Source organism: Branchiostoma floridae, chromosome 4 (genome assembly GCF_000003815.2).
Source record: "Branchiostoma floridae strain S238N-H82 chromosome 4, Bfl_VNyyK, whole genome shotgun sequence".
NCBI lineage: Eukaryota > Metazoa > Chordata > Leptocardii > Amphioxiformes > Branchiostomatidae > Branchiostoma > Branchiostoma floridae.
In genome coordinates this window covers 21615774-21632271 of record NC_049982.1, presented here as the reverse complement: position 1 = coordinate 21632271, position 16498 = coordinate 21615774, and the positions used below count along the sequence as shown (strand labels likewise).

Here is a 16498-nt window from a genome sequence, read left to right as displayed (position 1 = left end):
GCTAACAGCGGTGAGGCTACAGGACTGGTAAGGTGAGGTGTCTAAATCTCCAAGACAAATACACCAAATTATAACAACGGCAAGGATAAGTGGCATAAATTGTTCTAGAAATTGAATGATGATCAGCACATTATCTCTCCTTAGAAACCGAAGCACAATTGTGCTTAAAACAAAACACAGTAACTGCACCTGTCAGGTGTTTGTGGCTGAAAGTACCATGTAATATGCATGTACTCACATTACCACACAAGGAGTGTAACAAATGATGACAACATGTACAATGAAATGTCATGCATTTTGTAGTTACCACAAAGCCATTGTTTGAAAGTATTGCAAACTGTACATGGGGATATATACTAGTAGCTGAAAGTTGAGTCAAGAACCGTTACACAAAATGATCACTGGTACCAGCTAACCACTTCACAACATACAACAATCAAGCTGTTCACTGCAGGTGGCCCTTAATAAAAGTCTGGATGGGAAAAAGTACTACTGTAGATCCACATACCTCAATTTTGCCAACACGGTCACCTGAATACAAGTCTAGAGTTTCCTTTCTGATGTGTGTCTACACACACACATACAAGTATTTTTAAAAATCTGGACCCTGTACCATCATTTTGTCCATAAGTCCAGTGCATCGATTATTTTCTGAATTATAGGTGTCATATGCAGGGGTCAAATGTCCAAATGACCATTCTATCTATGCCATTGCGAGAACTCTGTGAATCAAAGGCAATTAGTATCTTGCCCATATTTCCAGCAAATATTTAATGCCAATTGTCTCTCTACTACAGGCGCCAGACTTAATTCCAAAGGGAAGTGATCAAATGAGTGAACATAAATTTTAGATATACATGTAATAGAATCAAATGGATACAAGGCTTACTGGTTATTGTACTCCAACTGTATAATGTGTTTCTACATTGTATTATGAGAAGCCAAATTGTAATATACGTTTATCACAACTGTTGTAATACTATCTGCTACACAAATGTTTTTGTACAATTTGCAAGAATAATTTCTTCTCAACTATAGATATTTTTTTTTGTTTTCAACAGCTTAGTTAATGCTAGCTTGCAACATATTTACTAAGAAATATTTACACCTTTGCTTTATTTACCAAACCCTTCCCCTTTGTTGCCAGGCATTTTTAACAAGCTAAGATATTGTTCAATTAGCAAAACCTTTGGATTATGATTGCCCTCTCACCAAGGATACAGCTTTGTATATATTCTCTCTCTGTACATGCATCTGCATGCTTACTTCTGTGCTGTGAGCCACATAAATGGCGTCCTTTTCCCTCCCATAACCTTTGCCCTGGTTTATTTACACTGTAGCCAACAATGTTACAGAACAAAATCACAACAGGAAGAAGTTTAGCTTCATAATCAACATGTGATACATATCATATATATATCATATCACAATATTAGTCCACTTAATTACTGGATGCCTTTGGAAAAAGCATATACAATGATATAGAAATATCCCAAATACATATAAATGATACAGAAGAAACACTGACATCCTGAACATCTTGGTGTCTATTTCTATAATATGAACAGTGACACAGGGATCTTAATTCAAAGTTCAATTTCAAAACTTATAACCTGACCAAAGCTATCTTAAAATCATGATATGATTGCATCCAAAATTCCTTCAATGTAATTCCACCCATTGTTCAAAGAACTTACCAAACACTTTTGCAGTCTACACTGTAAAGATATGTTTGTATGTAGCCTTTCCTTCCTATTTTAGTCTTTCTGCCAGATTTCTGACACCAGGGGTTGTGCCTGAATCATGCTGGCACACTCAGGTCGCAGGTGTTTTTCACATGATGCGCCGATCTCCCGCACTTCCGTCAGCTTGCCCATCAGCCGTGCGAACATCAGCGGTTGGTCGGGGTAAGCCACCTTACAGTACGCCTGCAGGCACTCTATGTATTTCTCTTGGGCCTTTTCAAGTATTTCCCCACCTCTCACATTGGCACGGTCTGAAAGATCAAGATATTATTTAATTCTAGTGCTTCTTGTTTGTCAGAAAGGTTTTTATAGACTGACGTTTTTCAAATCAAGATGACAACTGTTTTCGGTCACAAAATCTTCACAATCAAGCATCTTCATACTCAGCGGCCGTGGAACTTTGTGTGTTTTGTTGCCTTTTAAGTCAATACTTTTAGCATGATATTCCCATGATAAAATCATGGCTTTTTATCATGGGTAACACAAATTCAATTTAGAACACAGCAACACTGCCAACATGTCACATTTACTTCAGTGAGATATCCCCTTGATTAAGTACAGACCTGGTGACAGGATGACAGAACAGCACAGAAGGTGCACTGTAATGGGGTCCACGTTCAGCTTCCACATTCCCTCACACCACTTCATCACCCTGTCGGTGAACTCCTGCGTGTACACTGGAATGGTACGAGCAATTCATAGTATATCTCTTCGTTTTATTCTGGAATCATTTTTTGTGGTCTCTCATTGCATTGACATTATGCATATACCATGTACATATAACATTTAAAGAAAAGGAAATGAAATGAAAGCTTAATCAAGGAGATAAACAAACGTATTAGCAAGATATTTTCCTTCTTTGTGATGCTGGCTTGTGTTGGAACAAACTTATCAATGAACTACATGAGTCATGTAACTATTAAACCATGGTGGCATCAATGTGACTAGTAGTTTAAACCTCTAGACAGAACAAGACAACTTACTCATAGCTGTTAGGCGCTGAGCGATGTTGACATCCAAACCTGTTTCTTTACAGAAGACTGGTCCACGCATGATGAAGTTCTCAAAGATGGATCCCTGTAAAATGTTAACGTTATAGTTTGTGGCCGAAATCAACAAACAATAGCAAAATTCAAATAAAAGAACAATGTGATATTTCTGTATTTCTAATTGTGTCTCTAGCATCATCCTTTAAAGGAGGTACATTGTACAAGCGGGATTTAATCAGGCTGTGTTCACTACATGTGCTGAAATTTACAGTATTGCCAGAGGATGTGTTAAGGAATTTTTCATTTTAAGTAACTAGTATGCCCTTTACGGCTTTAGTCTTTTTTCTTCATCATGTGACTAGGTGACTACGTTATACTGGGCAAATATGCACTACAAAATACACCAACATAAAAAGCCTAATTGGAAAAAGCAGCAAAGTCTATTTTTTTACCACTTATTGACTTATACTTATCTATGTGCAAAAACATCTAACCCTTTAGTTACAACAATGGACAATAAACTAAATTGTGAGTGAATAAATGTGAGTCATCAGGCACATGGCTCAAATCCTACAAACACTGATTCAGAAATACTGTAAGAATATACCAACAAAGTTCAGATCCAAGGCATCAATATTCGATAAGGTATCAATAGTCAGACCATTGTAGAACTTGCCTTGACAACGTTGATCTGGTCTTCCACGTGGAGACTGTTGAAGCCATGCAGGGTCCGACAGAAGGAGATGTACCTCTCCACAAACTTGTTTCCATGCTCCACATACCGCAGCTGTTTCTCCTGCAGGGTCTTACAAGCTTCTGTGTCCTGAAGAAAGGAATTATGACCAATGGTTTAGGTATAAAATTTACAGTTTCCTGCAGTCTATGGATTAGAGAAGAACCCCAGCTGGTACATGCATGTTTGGAAAGGGAGCACACATACATAAGATCTTTATGATTAGTATGAACGTTCCTCAGTACATGTGTTGGTACGGAACAAGTACAGCGATAAGACTTTATTGCAACACAACAAATTAGTGCATTATGCTTTTAAATGTCCTACTGCAGTCTTATTCACAACTTATTGATCACTCGAATGAATTCTGAGAAATACTGCAGTAAATGTGATTACTATATAGCTTACTTTTTGTCTTGTTGGAACAAATTTTTAGCTCTGTTTTACAGGATAATGCTACACAAAACAGTCAGAAGCCTAAAAGCCCAGGTTAAGGTACAACACTACACACCTCCCACATTGCTATGGCATGTTTGCGTTCAGACTCAATGTTCTGTCCCCAGTGCTCCAGTATCGCCTTGATGAGTTCCTGGTGTTGTTTGTCCAGCTCCTGGATGGAGTCTGGTCTCACAAACAGATTCTCCATCCGCGCTACCTGGGAGAGATCCTCGGGCAAATATCTCCTGCGGATGGGGTCTGACTCGGCTCCTTTGCCGTCTGAAGTCTGAAGAGATAGCAGCGTCTCGGCGACGAGTTCCGTGTCCTCCTCTTTCTTACATTTTTCAGGTGCTACAGTCACAACTTCCTCCTTTCCTACAATGATAGGCTCCACATCTGCGATTTTTTCCAGTGATGTCGCATTAGACCCAACCTCTGAGTCAGTGTCAAGGACAGTAATGAAGGACAACATGTCATTGCTGCCTGTGGACACAGATCTGGATGGGCCATGCACTGAATCCACAGACGGGGACGTCACTTCCCTGACAGTAGAATGTGTGTCGTCATCCTCTGTAGACTGTTTGTTCTCTGTTGAGGTAACCCATTTGAGAGCATCATGAGAGATGCTCCTTGTGTAGGTTGATTCTGGAGCAGCTGGTGAAAGACTGCTTTTGTGAGAAACCTCGTCAGGAACTCCACTCTGGTCCGGATTGGGCATGGTTGGTGAGTCCTGACTATTAGTGGTACTAGATGACGCTGCGCGTTCGGACTTGACTGGTTTTGGTGCAATGGATTTTCGCCACAATAACTTGGACCTACACTGGGCCTGGGTGAGCAGACCTGGAAAGCAGTTAGACCTTTTAGAAGCACTCAACCTACTTTTTGTGTCAAGAGTTAGAAAGGAAAAGATTACAACAAGTGTGTAATTGCGACGCCTGTGCATTTTGACCCAAACATGTACCGGGAGTGTTAATGGATTAAACTGAAACAGCTGTACTATACAAATTATTATACACTGTAATTCCATTATTCAAGAAAACATATGCCACAGCTGACAAGCTATAAACAAACAACACTGAGGTACACTTCGTTATGACCCAACAGAACAAAAACAAACTTTGATACATATGTATGTAAGTTACTAAGTATTGTACTGTAATGATTGGGGGAACATCTAACTTTAAACGTTTCTGGCATTTGGACCATGTAAAAATACTGTCAGGTACAAGGTTAACAATAAGATCATATAGACAACAAAAACAAATGTAAGGAATTCGTACAGTCAGGCCTCATGCCAGCAGCCTTACAGGACCTGAGGCGACACTCGGGACATCTCCTCCTGGTGTACAGGTCCATACTGCACTGGTTCCCCCATCTGCAGGCCTTCACATGGCCTCGGGTCACACTTCGGCGGAAAAATCCTGCAGTAGTGAGAGGATAACTTCGTTAACAAGTTCACTCACCCTCCGAATATGATCTTCCCTGGTTTATTATCTATGTGATGCAGAGCGAAAAAAAATAAGAAGAAATATATTTCATCAGTCAATCTACTTCTGACTTGTTGTTTGAGGGTCTGCACAGGGGGATCCTGGCAACACTCAATGGTAAATTTAGGAGGGTCAGAAACAGTTAATGGTAAGTTCAGGAGGACTCGCAGTAGCCTGGATACCATTTTCCATAGCAATCAGTAGTAACCCCAGGCTCAATCTTTTTGCTGGCTCCATGGCTAGGACGCAAAAGACGCAAAAGATTGAACCAGCGGTTACTGCGTTGGATGGTACCTAGGTTAGAGGACCGGTAATGATTACCATTAATGTTATGTTAGGTTTTGAGTATGACTTGATTGGATTGTTCTATGGTATTCCATAGGATGACCTGACAAAAGTACTAGTAGTCTGTAAATACACAACCAGATGCTCCCTTGTGACTTGTTGAAAATCTGGCATCTTGTCTTCTGACATGAACAATTTGTCAATGCCCCTAAAGCATGAAATCAGAATAATCAAAAAGATGCTATGTAGAATTAAAGGGACCAATTATGAATGATTTACAGACAACCCTTAACATCAAATCTAGAGCAAATGGCTATGATAAGTAGTGAATGAAAACAGCTTGCTACATCTCACAAAAGTACAGTAAGGCATGCAGACCCTCTTATTCAAATGCTCACCCTTACAGCCCTCACAGCTGAAGACTCCATAGTGAAATCCGGAGGCCTTGTCTCCACACACCAGACAGTCCCCGGCAGCTAGCTCCATAGGTGGAGGAACGTCGACTCCATCTCCGTCCTTAGACAACTCCTCATCAAAGATCTCTGCTAACGTCACCTGGTTAGTCATGGTCCTATCATTTACTCCTGGACAGAAACAAATTTGTTTATCAAGCCTGTGGTCTTTTAGTAGAATAAACATAGCAAAGGTTTACATAATAAACCATAGGTTAGCACTGGTGACAACAATAGCAAAGAAGAAATGTATTTATGCAGATCATAAATTTGAAATGATCCATTATTTGCTAAAAAAAATCTGGTTTCTATTGTCAAATGATATAGGGGGCACTGTTACCGACACCACGCATATCATGGCACCATTCACTTGATGTGATGTACAATGCATGGTTTATCATTGTTTATTATCATTAATTACATCGTAAATCTAACTGCAATAGTGTGATGATCATGATTCACGAAACCATACACCAACAATAACAACATGGCTATGTGAATCAGTCATTTTAATAACAACATTTCCCCAAAGTGCTTACCACAAAAATATCATGACAAATAACAGTAGATGTCATATTTAATTAAAAAAAATAAATGTCATGCTGAAACCACAGACCATAACTTAAAAATACTTGTGGCTATACCAGCTTCTTAACAATTTCTATGTCGTTTGTGTTGCATACAATAGTATTCAGTACTACATTTACTAAGAGTATAACGTTACTGCTCGTTTAAATAGTACAAGAGACGTGGCAGTAGGCTGCTCATGATTTACCGACCGACGTAGTTGTTTTCATGACAATTATTTGTGTGCTGTCTGCATTTGGGAGGAAGGTCATGAAGACGGTGGGCTCATGTATACCTCCTGCCATGCCTGTTTGAGACTCTATAACCTTTAAAGATTAGAGTCCGAGCTCAGGGGTCACTGTCATGAAGTCGGAGGCGTTTCGGTTGTAAAGTGGTTTCAGCATGACAGGTATGTGGACGTGGTCACGTAACGTTACGACAGCAACCTGCGTACCTGAGTACAAATCAGGTACTAACAGATATTTCGTTAGAAACATTTATGAATAAATACATATGTACCTAATCGCGTCGGTACATAATTTTGTTGCAAACGACGGCAAGAGGCCAGCCACAACCCCCAAGAAAGCCCCCCTCCCCATTTTAAAACCAAAACAACCATGCATCGACCACCTACAGGGCGCTCATCGCCTTCACATGCGCCCAGCGCGCCCGGTACGACACATAATTGACATCCCTCATAACATATGGTTATGAAGACATTAGAGTGAAACATAAGCAGATCTTCACTGGAAAAAAAACGCTTACATACGTATCAGCTACTTGTAGCTTGTGTGAGCTTGTGTATCCTCGAGCTCGTATCCTGTAGTTCCAGTCAGTCAGGTAGTCTGAAGAATGAAGCTTCTGATTGGGTACTTTTAGTCACGTGACTCAAAAGCTATCAGAATGTAATGAGATAGCCTGTGTTTACTCTTGTTTACTCATTACTTGTTTACTCAATCTCTCGCTGGCTGGGGTTAATGAATGAAGACGTTTATTGTACAGTTTTGCCCAACCGAGCTAAGTACAGGTCACAACAAGTCAAGATATATACATATAAAAGTATCACAAATCTAGTCTAACACAAAAGTTCGGCTTCTTCTCGCTCCTTGGTAATAGTGAAAATGTAGGACTGTATGGGTTTAGCTATGGTCGGTTTGTCAAAACGCATGAGAAATATAAACTTGTCAGCGCTACTCATGTGTCTAAAATGAGGGAATCTACTTTCTATATAACTGTTAATGACCCCCTCCCCTAGGGCGGCGGCAATACTATAGGGCCGGCGCTAGGAGCAATACTATAGGGCCGGCGCTAGGAGCGCGATTTTAATCAGGCTAGTAATGGGACTACTGTCAGTACTGAGAAGTTGGGGTCTCCATGCTCCTTTATGTAAGTAGACGGGCCTTCTTAATTTCCCGTAATTCGTAGGGAAGCAATTTTATTTGACGTAAATCCGGATCGCTGGAAAATCGTAGAAATGGAACAAATAGAGAGGAATATAACCGGCCAAGGAACAGCTCGCGATCCAAGGAGTCTGTCGACTTTCGGTTAGTTGAAAGGCCATAAACAACAGACTCCGACGATCGCGTGCTGTTCCCTGGCCGGTTATATTCCTCTGGCCGGCTTACTCCTCTGATTTGTTCCATTTCTACGATTTTTCCAGCGATCCGGAGTCTGGTAGAGACTAGTAAATTGTAGTGAGGGGCGAAAGTTTACAACAAGTACAGCGCAATGCAGTACTAAGTACTCTTACAGAAGCGTCGCCTTGCGGAACAAATTATTATTACCATTCTCCCTGGAGGAGAGATTTTGATTTCTTTGAAATTTTCTGTGATTGGTTGATTTGAATATGTCTTTAGCATTTTCATTGGCAGAGATGCTACCCATATTGACCAATGCCAGTGTATTATTCAAACACCTTGTTGTTTAAGGGACACAGACTTTGATGAATAGGATGTGAATAGCGTGGTATGCATTATATTCTAATCTTGCAAACCATGTTAGATAGCCGTGTTGACTGCTGCAGGCTTTTCTTACTTACTGTCGCCACGGTTACATATATATATGAAGTGATTCCTGCATTTGTTCATTGTCTGCACATGGCAAATACACCTGTCCTTGGTGCTGAACACCATCCACACATATAGGTAAACAACTCTTGCCACTGGAATGAGGTAGTTGTAATGTTACTCATGTATAATTCTGGGTACCAACAGAGCACATGGGAAAAATAGATTATATTTATCGAAAACAGCAGGTTCCTTTATAGGTTTGGAAATAGAATGCTCTCCTGGTTGACATCTTGAAAAGGCGGTAGTCGCCTAATTTTAGAAACATTGGAATCAAAATGAATTGATAAACGTGGCTCAGTCGATGTCTATAATCAAATGGTGTCTAAAAGTCTAGAGGATACCCAAAACAAGTAAGGAGCGATAACTTGCATGTATTAAATTGCACGGGCATCATAACTTTATTGTAGCACTAGTAACGTTGACGCTTTGTGATGTTGGACGATTGTCGGTGTCATTGTGACAGGTTACGACTTTCTTTGCTTTCTTATTAGGCGTATGTCCGTTTGTACAGCGTTAATCATGCCTCTTACTCATTTCGGGTCTCACTGCAGCTCAAGAACGCCACTATACTCAGCGTATTCTCATACCCTCATTTGCATGCCTTCATTTGCATAAGTGCAGAGAAAAATGCAATTACAGCTGGTATATACATACATAGTGGTAAGTGTTATAAGTTGTGTCTCACGATAATACAATGCTGACTACTTTTGTCCATAAAGCAGAATCAAAATGAGTCTATACTCTCTAAGGATAGAATCATGATGAACAAATAAGTAATACCATATAGACATGTTTCATCTCAAGTGTACATTGATAGAAATCGTTCAATCGTTCGTTGATATAAATGCTATCTCTGATTGATATAATGTTTTTGATATTCAGTCTTGGAAAGTGTACAAACCACAGACGATCTGCAAGGAGTGTCCATCCGTCCATTGCATTGTGAGGTATTCATAATGTTGTGTGAGGTTTGTGATACAAGCATATATGTCAATGATAGCTGTCATGTGCACTTCAGAGAGCATGCAATTATTGTTGTACAACTTCTTGAACAAGGCATCATGGCTACAAGGGCCATTTATACATCGATTTCCTACGTTTGCTGTACTACACATTAATCTATGGATTTTTTTCTGGCATATTCACGCTACTTTCTGGGCCAAATCTCCGATATCAGTGGCTGCACTCTAAGCATGGTTTCGTAGTCTGGCCGCAGGCCGTTCTCGAAGGCCTGTCCGGCACTGCGGACCTCCGTCAGCTTGCCGAGGAGGTTTGGAAACATCATCGGCTCATTCGGGTAGGCGACCTTGCAGTAGGCCTGCAGACAGTCTGTGTACTGTTCCTGAGCCTTTTCCAGTGTGTCACGGTCGGCAATATGCTGGCGATCTGGAGTGGCGAACAAGGCAAGGCCAGATTGGATCCCCGTATTGGCTTCCAGTCTTCATGCAGATTGTCACATACAAGAAATGTGGACAAATGATCTTACAAAATTTTTTTTAGAATAGGGGCTTCTTCACGAACGACGTCTGACTCGACATCACCAGGCTAGCATGCATCACAATATCTACAGACTACCGTTTGATTCAAAGAATCAGCACATGCACTGAATCTCAAAGATTTGTGCTATCATTACTTCAGGAGGACCTGACTTCGCCATGGAATCAAGTCAGAAGGCATGCAAATGAGTATAAGAAACGCCTGTTTGGGAAACACCTACCAGGTGATAGGACGACCACGCAACAGAGAAGGTGTACTGTGATCGGGTCCACGTTCAGCTTTGCCATACCTTCAACCCACTTCATGTAGGTGTCCATGAAGCCCTTGGTGTACACTACAATCACATGTACAAAACCACGTCAGAGGGGGTGGGCTGGAGATGGGAAGGGGTCAGCTGATGGGGGAGGGGTTGGAGGTTGGGTAGGGTTAATCCAGCGATACCGAATGGCTGTTAATCTACCCTGTTGCAAGTGTGCGCGCCCGGATGTATATCCAGAAACACTTGAGAAGATGGTAGTTGTAGTGTGCGAGTGGGAGTCTACCTAACAGTACACTTACTATTAGAATCACTCGGTGTGATACTACTTCCGTGAACAGTTTCATCAGGTTGGTACGTCACTGAATAAAGAGACATGGTGCAAGGCAGTCGTCACGGAAGAACCAGACAGACAGCTGGAGATGCAACACATTCAGTCTGCCCTTGCCCGGTGTGGCTACCCGGACTGGACATTCAGACAAGTCCAACAACAGAGCAATAGAACCAAGCAGAAGAAAGACAAGAAGAAACGAGAGGAAACATCGAAAGGAAGGGTGACCTTACCATACATCAAAGGCATCACTGAACCTCTTGAGAGAATATTCACCAAACACAACATTGCTACAGCAGTCAAGCCGAAAACCACACTGAGAAACCTTCTGGTACATCCAAAAGACAAACTGCAAGACACTGTGAAGACAGACTGTATATATCGGATACCATGCATGAGCTGCGACCAAGTCTACATTGGGGAGACAGGGAGAACATTTGGATGCAGACTAGCAGAACACAGGAAAGAGGCAGAGAACATCAAGGGGGGACGGTACACTAGATCGCAGAAGAAGGAAGCTGAGAAAGAAGAGAACAAATCAGCAGTGACAGACCACATCATGAGAAATAACTGTGTCATAGACTGGGACGGGGCCAAGGTGATTGACAGAGAGGACCACAGATGCACCCGCTGGATAAAGGAGGCTGTATGGATTAGGAAGTCGTCTCCTGTCATGAACCGAGATGAGGGGGGGTACAGACTCAGCCACGTGTGGGACAATATTCTTAAGAAGTAGAAAAAACTTACATTAATTCATCGTTAATTGACAACTGATTGCGTTATGGATGTATTACACTCCTTTACGTTTGGGAACGCATTGTAAATATGTGCATAAAGCTGTCTGTATATACATATGTAAATACTTTTTCGTTTTGTGACCGCATCTGAACTGTGAGCAGCGACATCGATCTGTCCTGCAGTACAATGTGAACCAGTCAGAATTGCCCTGAAGAAGGTGACAGACGGTCACCGAAACGTCGGTGAGAATAAAGCACTGGTTGTGTAAAAAGAGTCTCTTTATTCTGTGATACTACTTGCAACGCCGATTTCTTTCATCAATATGTACCTGTTTTTTCTAAATCTTTTAAACTTTTCTGCTGTCGGTACCCACGTACATTGTAAGTGCCGCGCGTATTTACATGCACTTGTCAAGTAACCCGTATATCCGAGTGTAACTTGTCAATGGCCATTGTGACAGGCTGAATGATTATCAAAAACGCACTGTTTTAACAAATTCATGTAAATCATACCGTATCAATAAATGTAGTAGCCATCATTTACCTAAATTTGCCACCTGGTAAGTCACTTCGTTGTCTATTTCACACTCCTGACAAGAGACAGTCCATCGCATCATGGAGTACTCGAACATGGATCCCTAAAAATAAGACAGTAATCTCATTAACGGCAAACCTGCGACCGTCGATCTAAAGTAGCACCTAATTAACTTTGGCGTCTCAGTTAAAATGGATATAACGTTAGACACAGACATAGAGTCTTTGAGATTGAAATTCTTGCTATCCATGTCAGTAGCAAACATGCTATCGCAAAAGCAACCCGAAACATACATATTCTGCAGAGAAGGATTATTATTACCTTAACGACCGCGATCTGATCATCGATGGAGAGGTCCTTGAATCCCCGGATTGCCTTGCAGAAAGCGATGCATCTCTGAATACAAACATCTCCGTGCTTCAGGGAGTTCAGCTGTTTTTCCTGAAGGGTCTTGCCCGCCAGAGTGTCCTGTATCAAGGAAACAAATGAGTTTTATGAAACATCAAAACATGATTAACCAACTCACTAGATTTCAAGCAGCTGTACTTGTTGTCAAGAAGCTGTCCCTCAAGACAATTGTACCTCAGGTGACGGTTAATTTTGAACAAATTGTATAATGTCAGTAATTCCTTATCTAAGTGGGCGTTGTAGTTTCTTCTCCTTCGTGATTTTAAATCTAAACATAGCTAGCAACAAGGCATAACGTCACACTATCTAGTTCATTGCGATAGATAGTCAGTGCAGATATTGCGATCTGGCAGAATCGCCAATTGCAAGATCCCGATTAGAGTCTCTGTCAGCAGAGACTCCAACCAGGATTCCAATAATGTGTAAGTCTTAGAATAGGGGATGTAGATTACATCATATATATATAATGGATACAGCAGAGTAAAACGTTTTGAAGATCGCAACCGAACACCCACATTACATAGTTCCTCGATGTGCCGACGTTCTTCGCTGGCATTCTTCTTCCAATACCCCAGGATTTCAGAGATGATCTCCTGGTGGTTTGGAGCCAGCAGCTGTACCAGTTCAGGCTTGGCGAACATCCTGGCAACCTCAGGGTCTCCCATGATGCCCTGGGCCGTGCTGCTGCTACCGTCATCAGACCATGGTGGTGATGATGTCCCGGATGCAGAAGATGAAATGTCGCCATTTTGGTTGATGAGTGGTGAGGGTGAGGAGGAAGGTCCGGGTTTAGAGGACTGGCCTGCAGGGCGATGTTGCCGCCACAGCGGCGTGGACCTGCGCTGAGCGTCCGTGAGAAGACCTGAAAGATGACCAAAGATTCTTACACGCTTATTTCCACTCGTGAAATCCAACAAAATTTTGTAAGTTTGTCAAATCTAGAGGAACGTATCTTCTAACAGACTTCCAGGGGTGTGATAATTTTGAAATCAACTCAGTCGGTCATAAAAACCTGAACAACAAATTCAGATATTTCAATCTCAAGACGATATATACCTTTACCTTTGTCTTAAATTTCATCTCATTTGATGAAAATATGAGCCTGTTATAAAACCAAAGGCATTACGGTTTGAAGGACTCTCGTATTAATCACCAACAGTGCGAATTCTTTGGACACCTTGTATATTGTAAGGAAACAATGAAATTGCAAGGAAACAACGAAAGCACGACTTTGAAAGCAAGGCACTCTATGCATCTTCTGTCCTACAACGTGTTTGTCATTATGATATCATCGTACACCGAAAATGTAGACTCACAATCAGGCCTCATGCCAGCAGCCTTGCACAGCCGGAGTCGGCAGTCAGCACAGCTCCTCTTGGTGCTGGGGTTTAGGCAGCACCTGTTCCCAAACTTACAGACCTTCACACTGCCTTTGTGCACACTTCTTCGAAAGAAACCTACAAAAATCGACACATAATTCAGCTTGAATGAAGACTACTCAACCACTGCGATTAAATGCTTTAAACATACAGCTTGCAAATGCACGGTTTTATTGTATGGTTATAACAAGTTTATACATGTAATCTTTTGATATGGTATTCAATCACAACCACACTACAGACTGCATCACCCGATTGGCGAAAGTGATGAGATTTACTTTGTAATGCCCACTTTATGAATCGGTAATATGACACTCATAAGACTACACCTACGATGCGAAAAATGAAATAATGGACTCTAAGCACATTACCAATCCATACCATACCCATGGAAGAAAAGCATATCGGTAACCATGCTAATTTGCTTACCCTTGCAGCTCTCACAACTGAAGACCCCGTAGTGGAAGCCCGATGCCTTTTCTCCACACACCAGACAGTTCCCGCTCTCGACGTCCTGAGGGCCAGGGATGGTCATGGGCTCCTCCTCCTCAAAGATCGCCATCACTGTCACCCTCTCACTCATGGCGCACAAGTTCGACTGCAAAGAAGTATTACCTGAAAGTTAAGGATATCCACCGCTAGATATCATGCAGAAAGATGGCATGAGTTATAGCAGTCTGTCGGTTGATGCCACGTCATGGCCGGACACTTCCTCTACGTTCAAGTGCGATTTGTGTTATACATTGGAGTCAGTGGAAAGACCTAGTGCAAGAGGGCGTTGTGCTTTAGTGTGCACACTGTAAGCCAATCTTGACACTCTCGTTCACGCCTTTCTACAGGTGCTGCAGTTCCCAAACGTGACGTCCTTGTAGATACATGTATACATCTATACATACGTACATACAAACATACATATACATGCATACGTCGACACAGCAGTCCACTTAGAAAAAATCCTGTCACCTTCAGCAAAAGGCTACTACCAACACTCAGATCTTGTGAACTTCTCATCAGCAATCATCGAAATGAAAGGTGTTTGCTTGTGTGGTCATCTAAAGTGGATCGGGGACCTTTGTACTTTACAGATGATACCACACATTTCGTTTGCTCTTCGCAATTGGTTACATAATCTCGTTGCGATCGCTTATTGCATCATTTTCTGAGAATGACCTACAGAAAGATCAATGACGTGGTAGCGTACTAGAGGCTTTCTTTTCTGGTAAACTGTCAACCTACAAAATAAACCAACAGTTGACAAACTGTACTATACTACAGTACGTATACTGGGTAGTATATGCTACATGAAAAGGGGATTTGTTACTGATATTTAACTTGCAGCCAGTGTGCAATATTTTCACAGCCATACACCACTACAAAGTTTTCATGTCTGGATTCAAGGCTTTACGGAAGTCTTCACCAGCTTCAAGCCGCACTCGTTACAGTTAGAGCCACGTTGCAAACCTGTTAATCTAGAAATGATTACATAACTGCATGCTGCGCAAGATATTCACTGACACTGGGATGGAGCAACAGACATTCTGATCACTGAAATGCGTATATTTGATGTCGCTGAGTCTAAAGTTAGAAAGACCTAAAGGCTGTATAAACAATATACATGTACATACCTTTTCACAGACTACAGTGTAGTGAGTTGAAAAACCCTATTCTACGTAGGATCTAGATGCCTTAATACTTTTGTTTCTTGATACCTGTATAGGTCGACCTGTACACGATGACATCCCCCACCCCACCCAGCCACAACTTGTACATGTCAAGTCCCGAGACACACCGGACTATCTTAATATTCCCCACTTCGCCGTAATAAAGGCACCGCCACATTCCTTGTGCGTTTTTTCTTGCGGTGGTACCGGTGTTTCAGCAAGCTATGACGGAACCAACCGGCGACAAACTACGACAACTTTTTTTCGGCCATAATGAAGTTGAGTTTTTCAAGACACATTCACAACTGTCACCAAGAATTTATCGATGTCGTACGACACCGTAACTGTCGCAAAACTGTCGCACGTCAGGGATGCCACTGATAGCACTTTCGGCAGTACTTTGCAACTCTGAAATCATATCTATAACGATGTTTGCTGCTGATTACTGTAGGTATAAGGTTCACTACCTAAATGCCATGCATGTTTATTCCTACAATTACTTCAACATTATTGAGAGCGACAAAAAGAAAAAAAAAACATCAATATGAAAGACTCACCCGTCTATGGTTTCTCTTACAAGTCCTCGGACACACTGACTGGCATCTCACAGACGACAGCTTTGTGTACTGTGTGGCGACGCAGGTTTTCAACGTCACACAGTCACACGATATGATGTCATGAGTTTTGTTGTCCTGTGCGTCTGGAACACCGAGAAATTTTCTCGCTGACAAGGAGACAAAAGTCGACTTTGCTCCCCTCGTGTAATAATTAACAAAAGGGTCAGAGGCTAAACTAACATGACCTTTATGTCTAGGCTGATTGGTTGTTTTCATTCGATGTTATTAAGTAGTCATTTCTATTTTTAAACGCCGTCAGTGTTACTGGGAAAGTGATGGAAACAACCTGTTTTGGCTAAAACAGTTCAATTC

General features: G+C 41.6%; 1 protein-coding gene across 1 annotated transcript; it reads right to left on the bottom strand.

Moving 5' to 3' along the window:
• Positions 1 to 86: 86 nt before the first annotated feature.
• Positions 87 to 16284, bottom strand: LOC118413377. The gene is made up of 13 exons (XM_035816737.1): positions 16127 to 16284; positions 14338 to 14506; positions 13846 to 13986; positions 13045 to 13391; positions 12443 to 12589; positions 12131 to 12224; positions 6076 to 6261; positions 5186 to 5326; positions 3979 to 4745; positions 3411 to 3557; positions 2729 to 2822; positions 2309 to 2422; positions 87 to 1996 (listed from the first exon to the last, which is right to left on the bottom strand). The coding sequence occupies exons 2-13, from the start codon at positions 14489 to 14491 to the stop codon at positions 1758 to 1760; spliced, it is 2571 nt and encodes an 856-aa protein (XP_035672630.1). The 5' UTR covers positions 14492 to 14506; positions 16127 to 16284; the 3' UTR covers positions 87 to 1757.
• Positions 16285 to 16498: the final 214 nt, after the last annotated feature.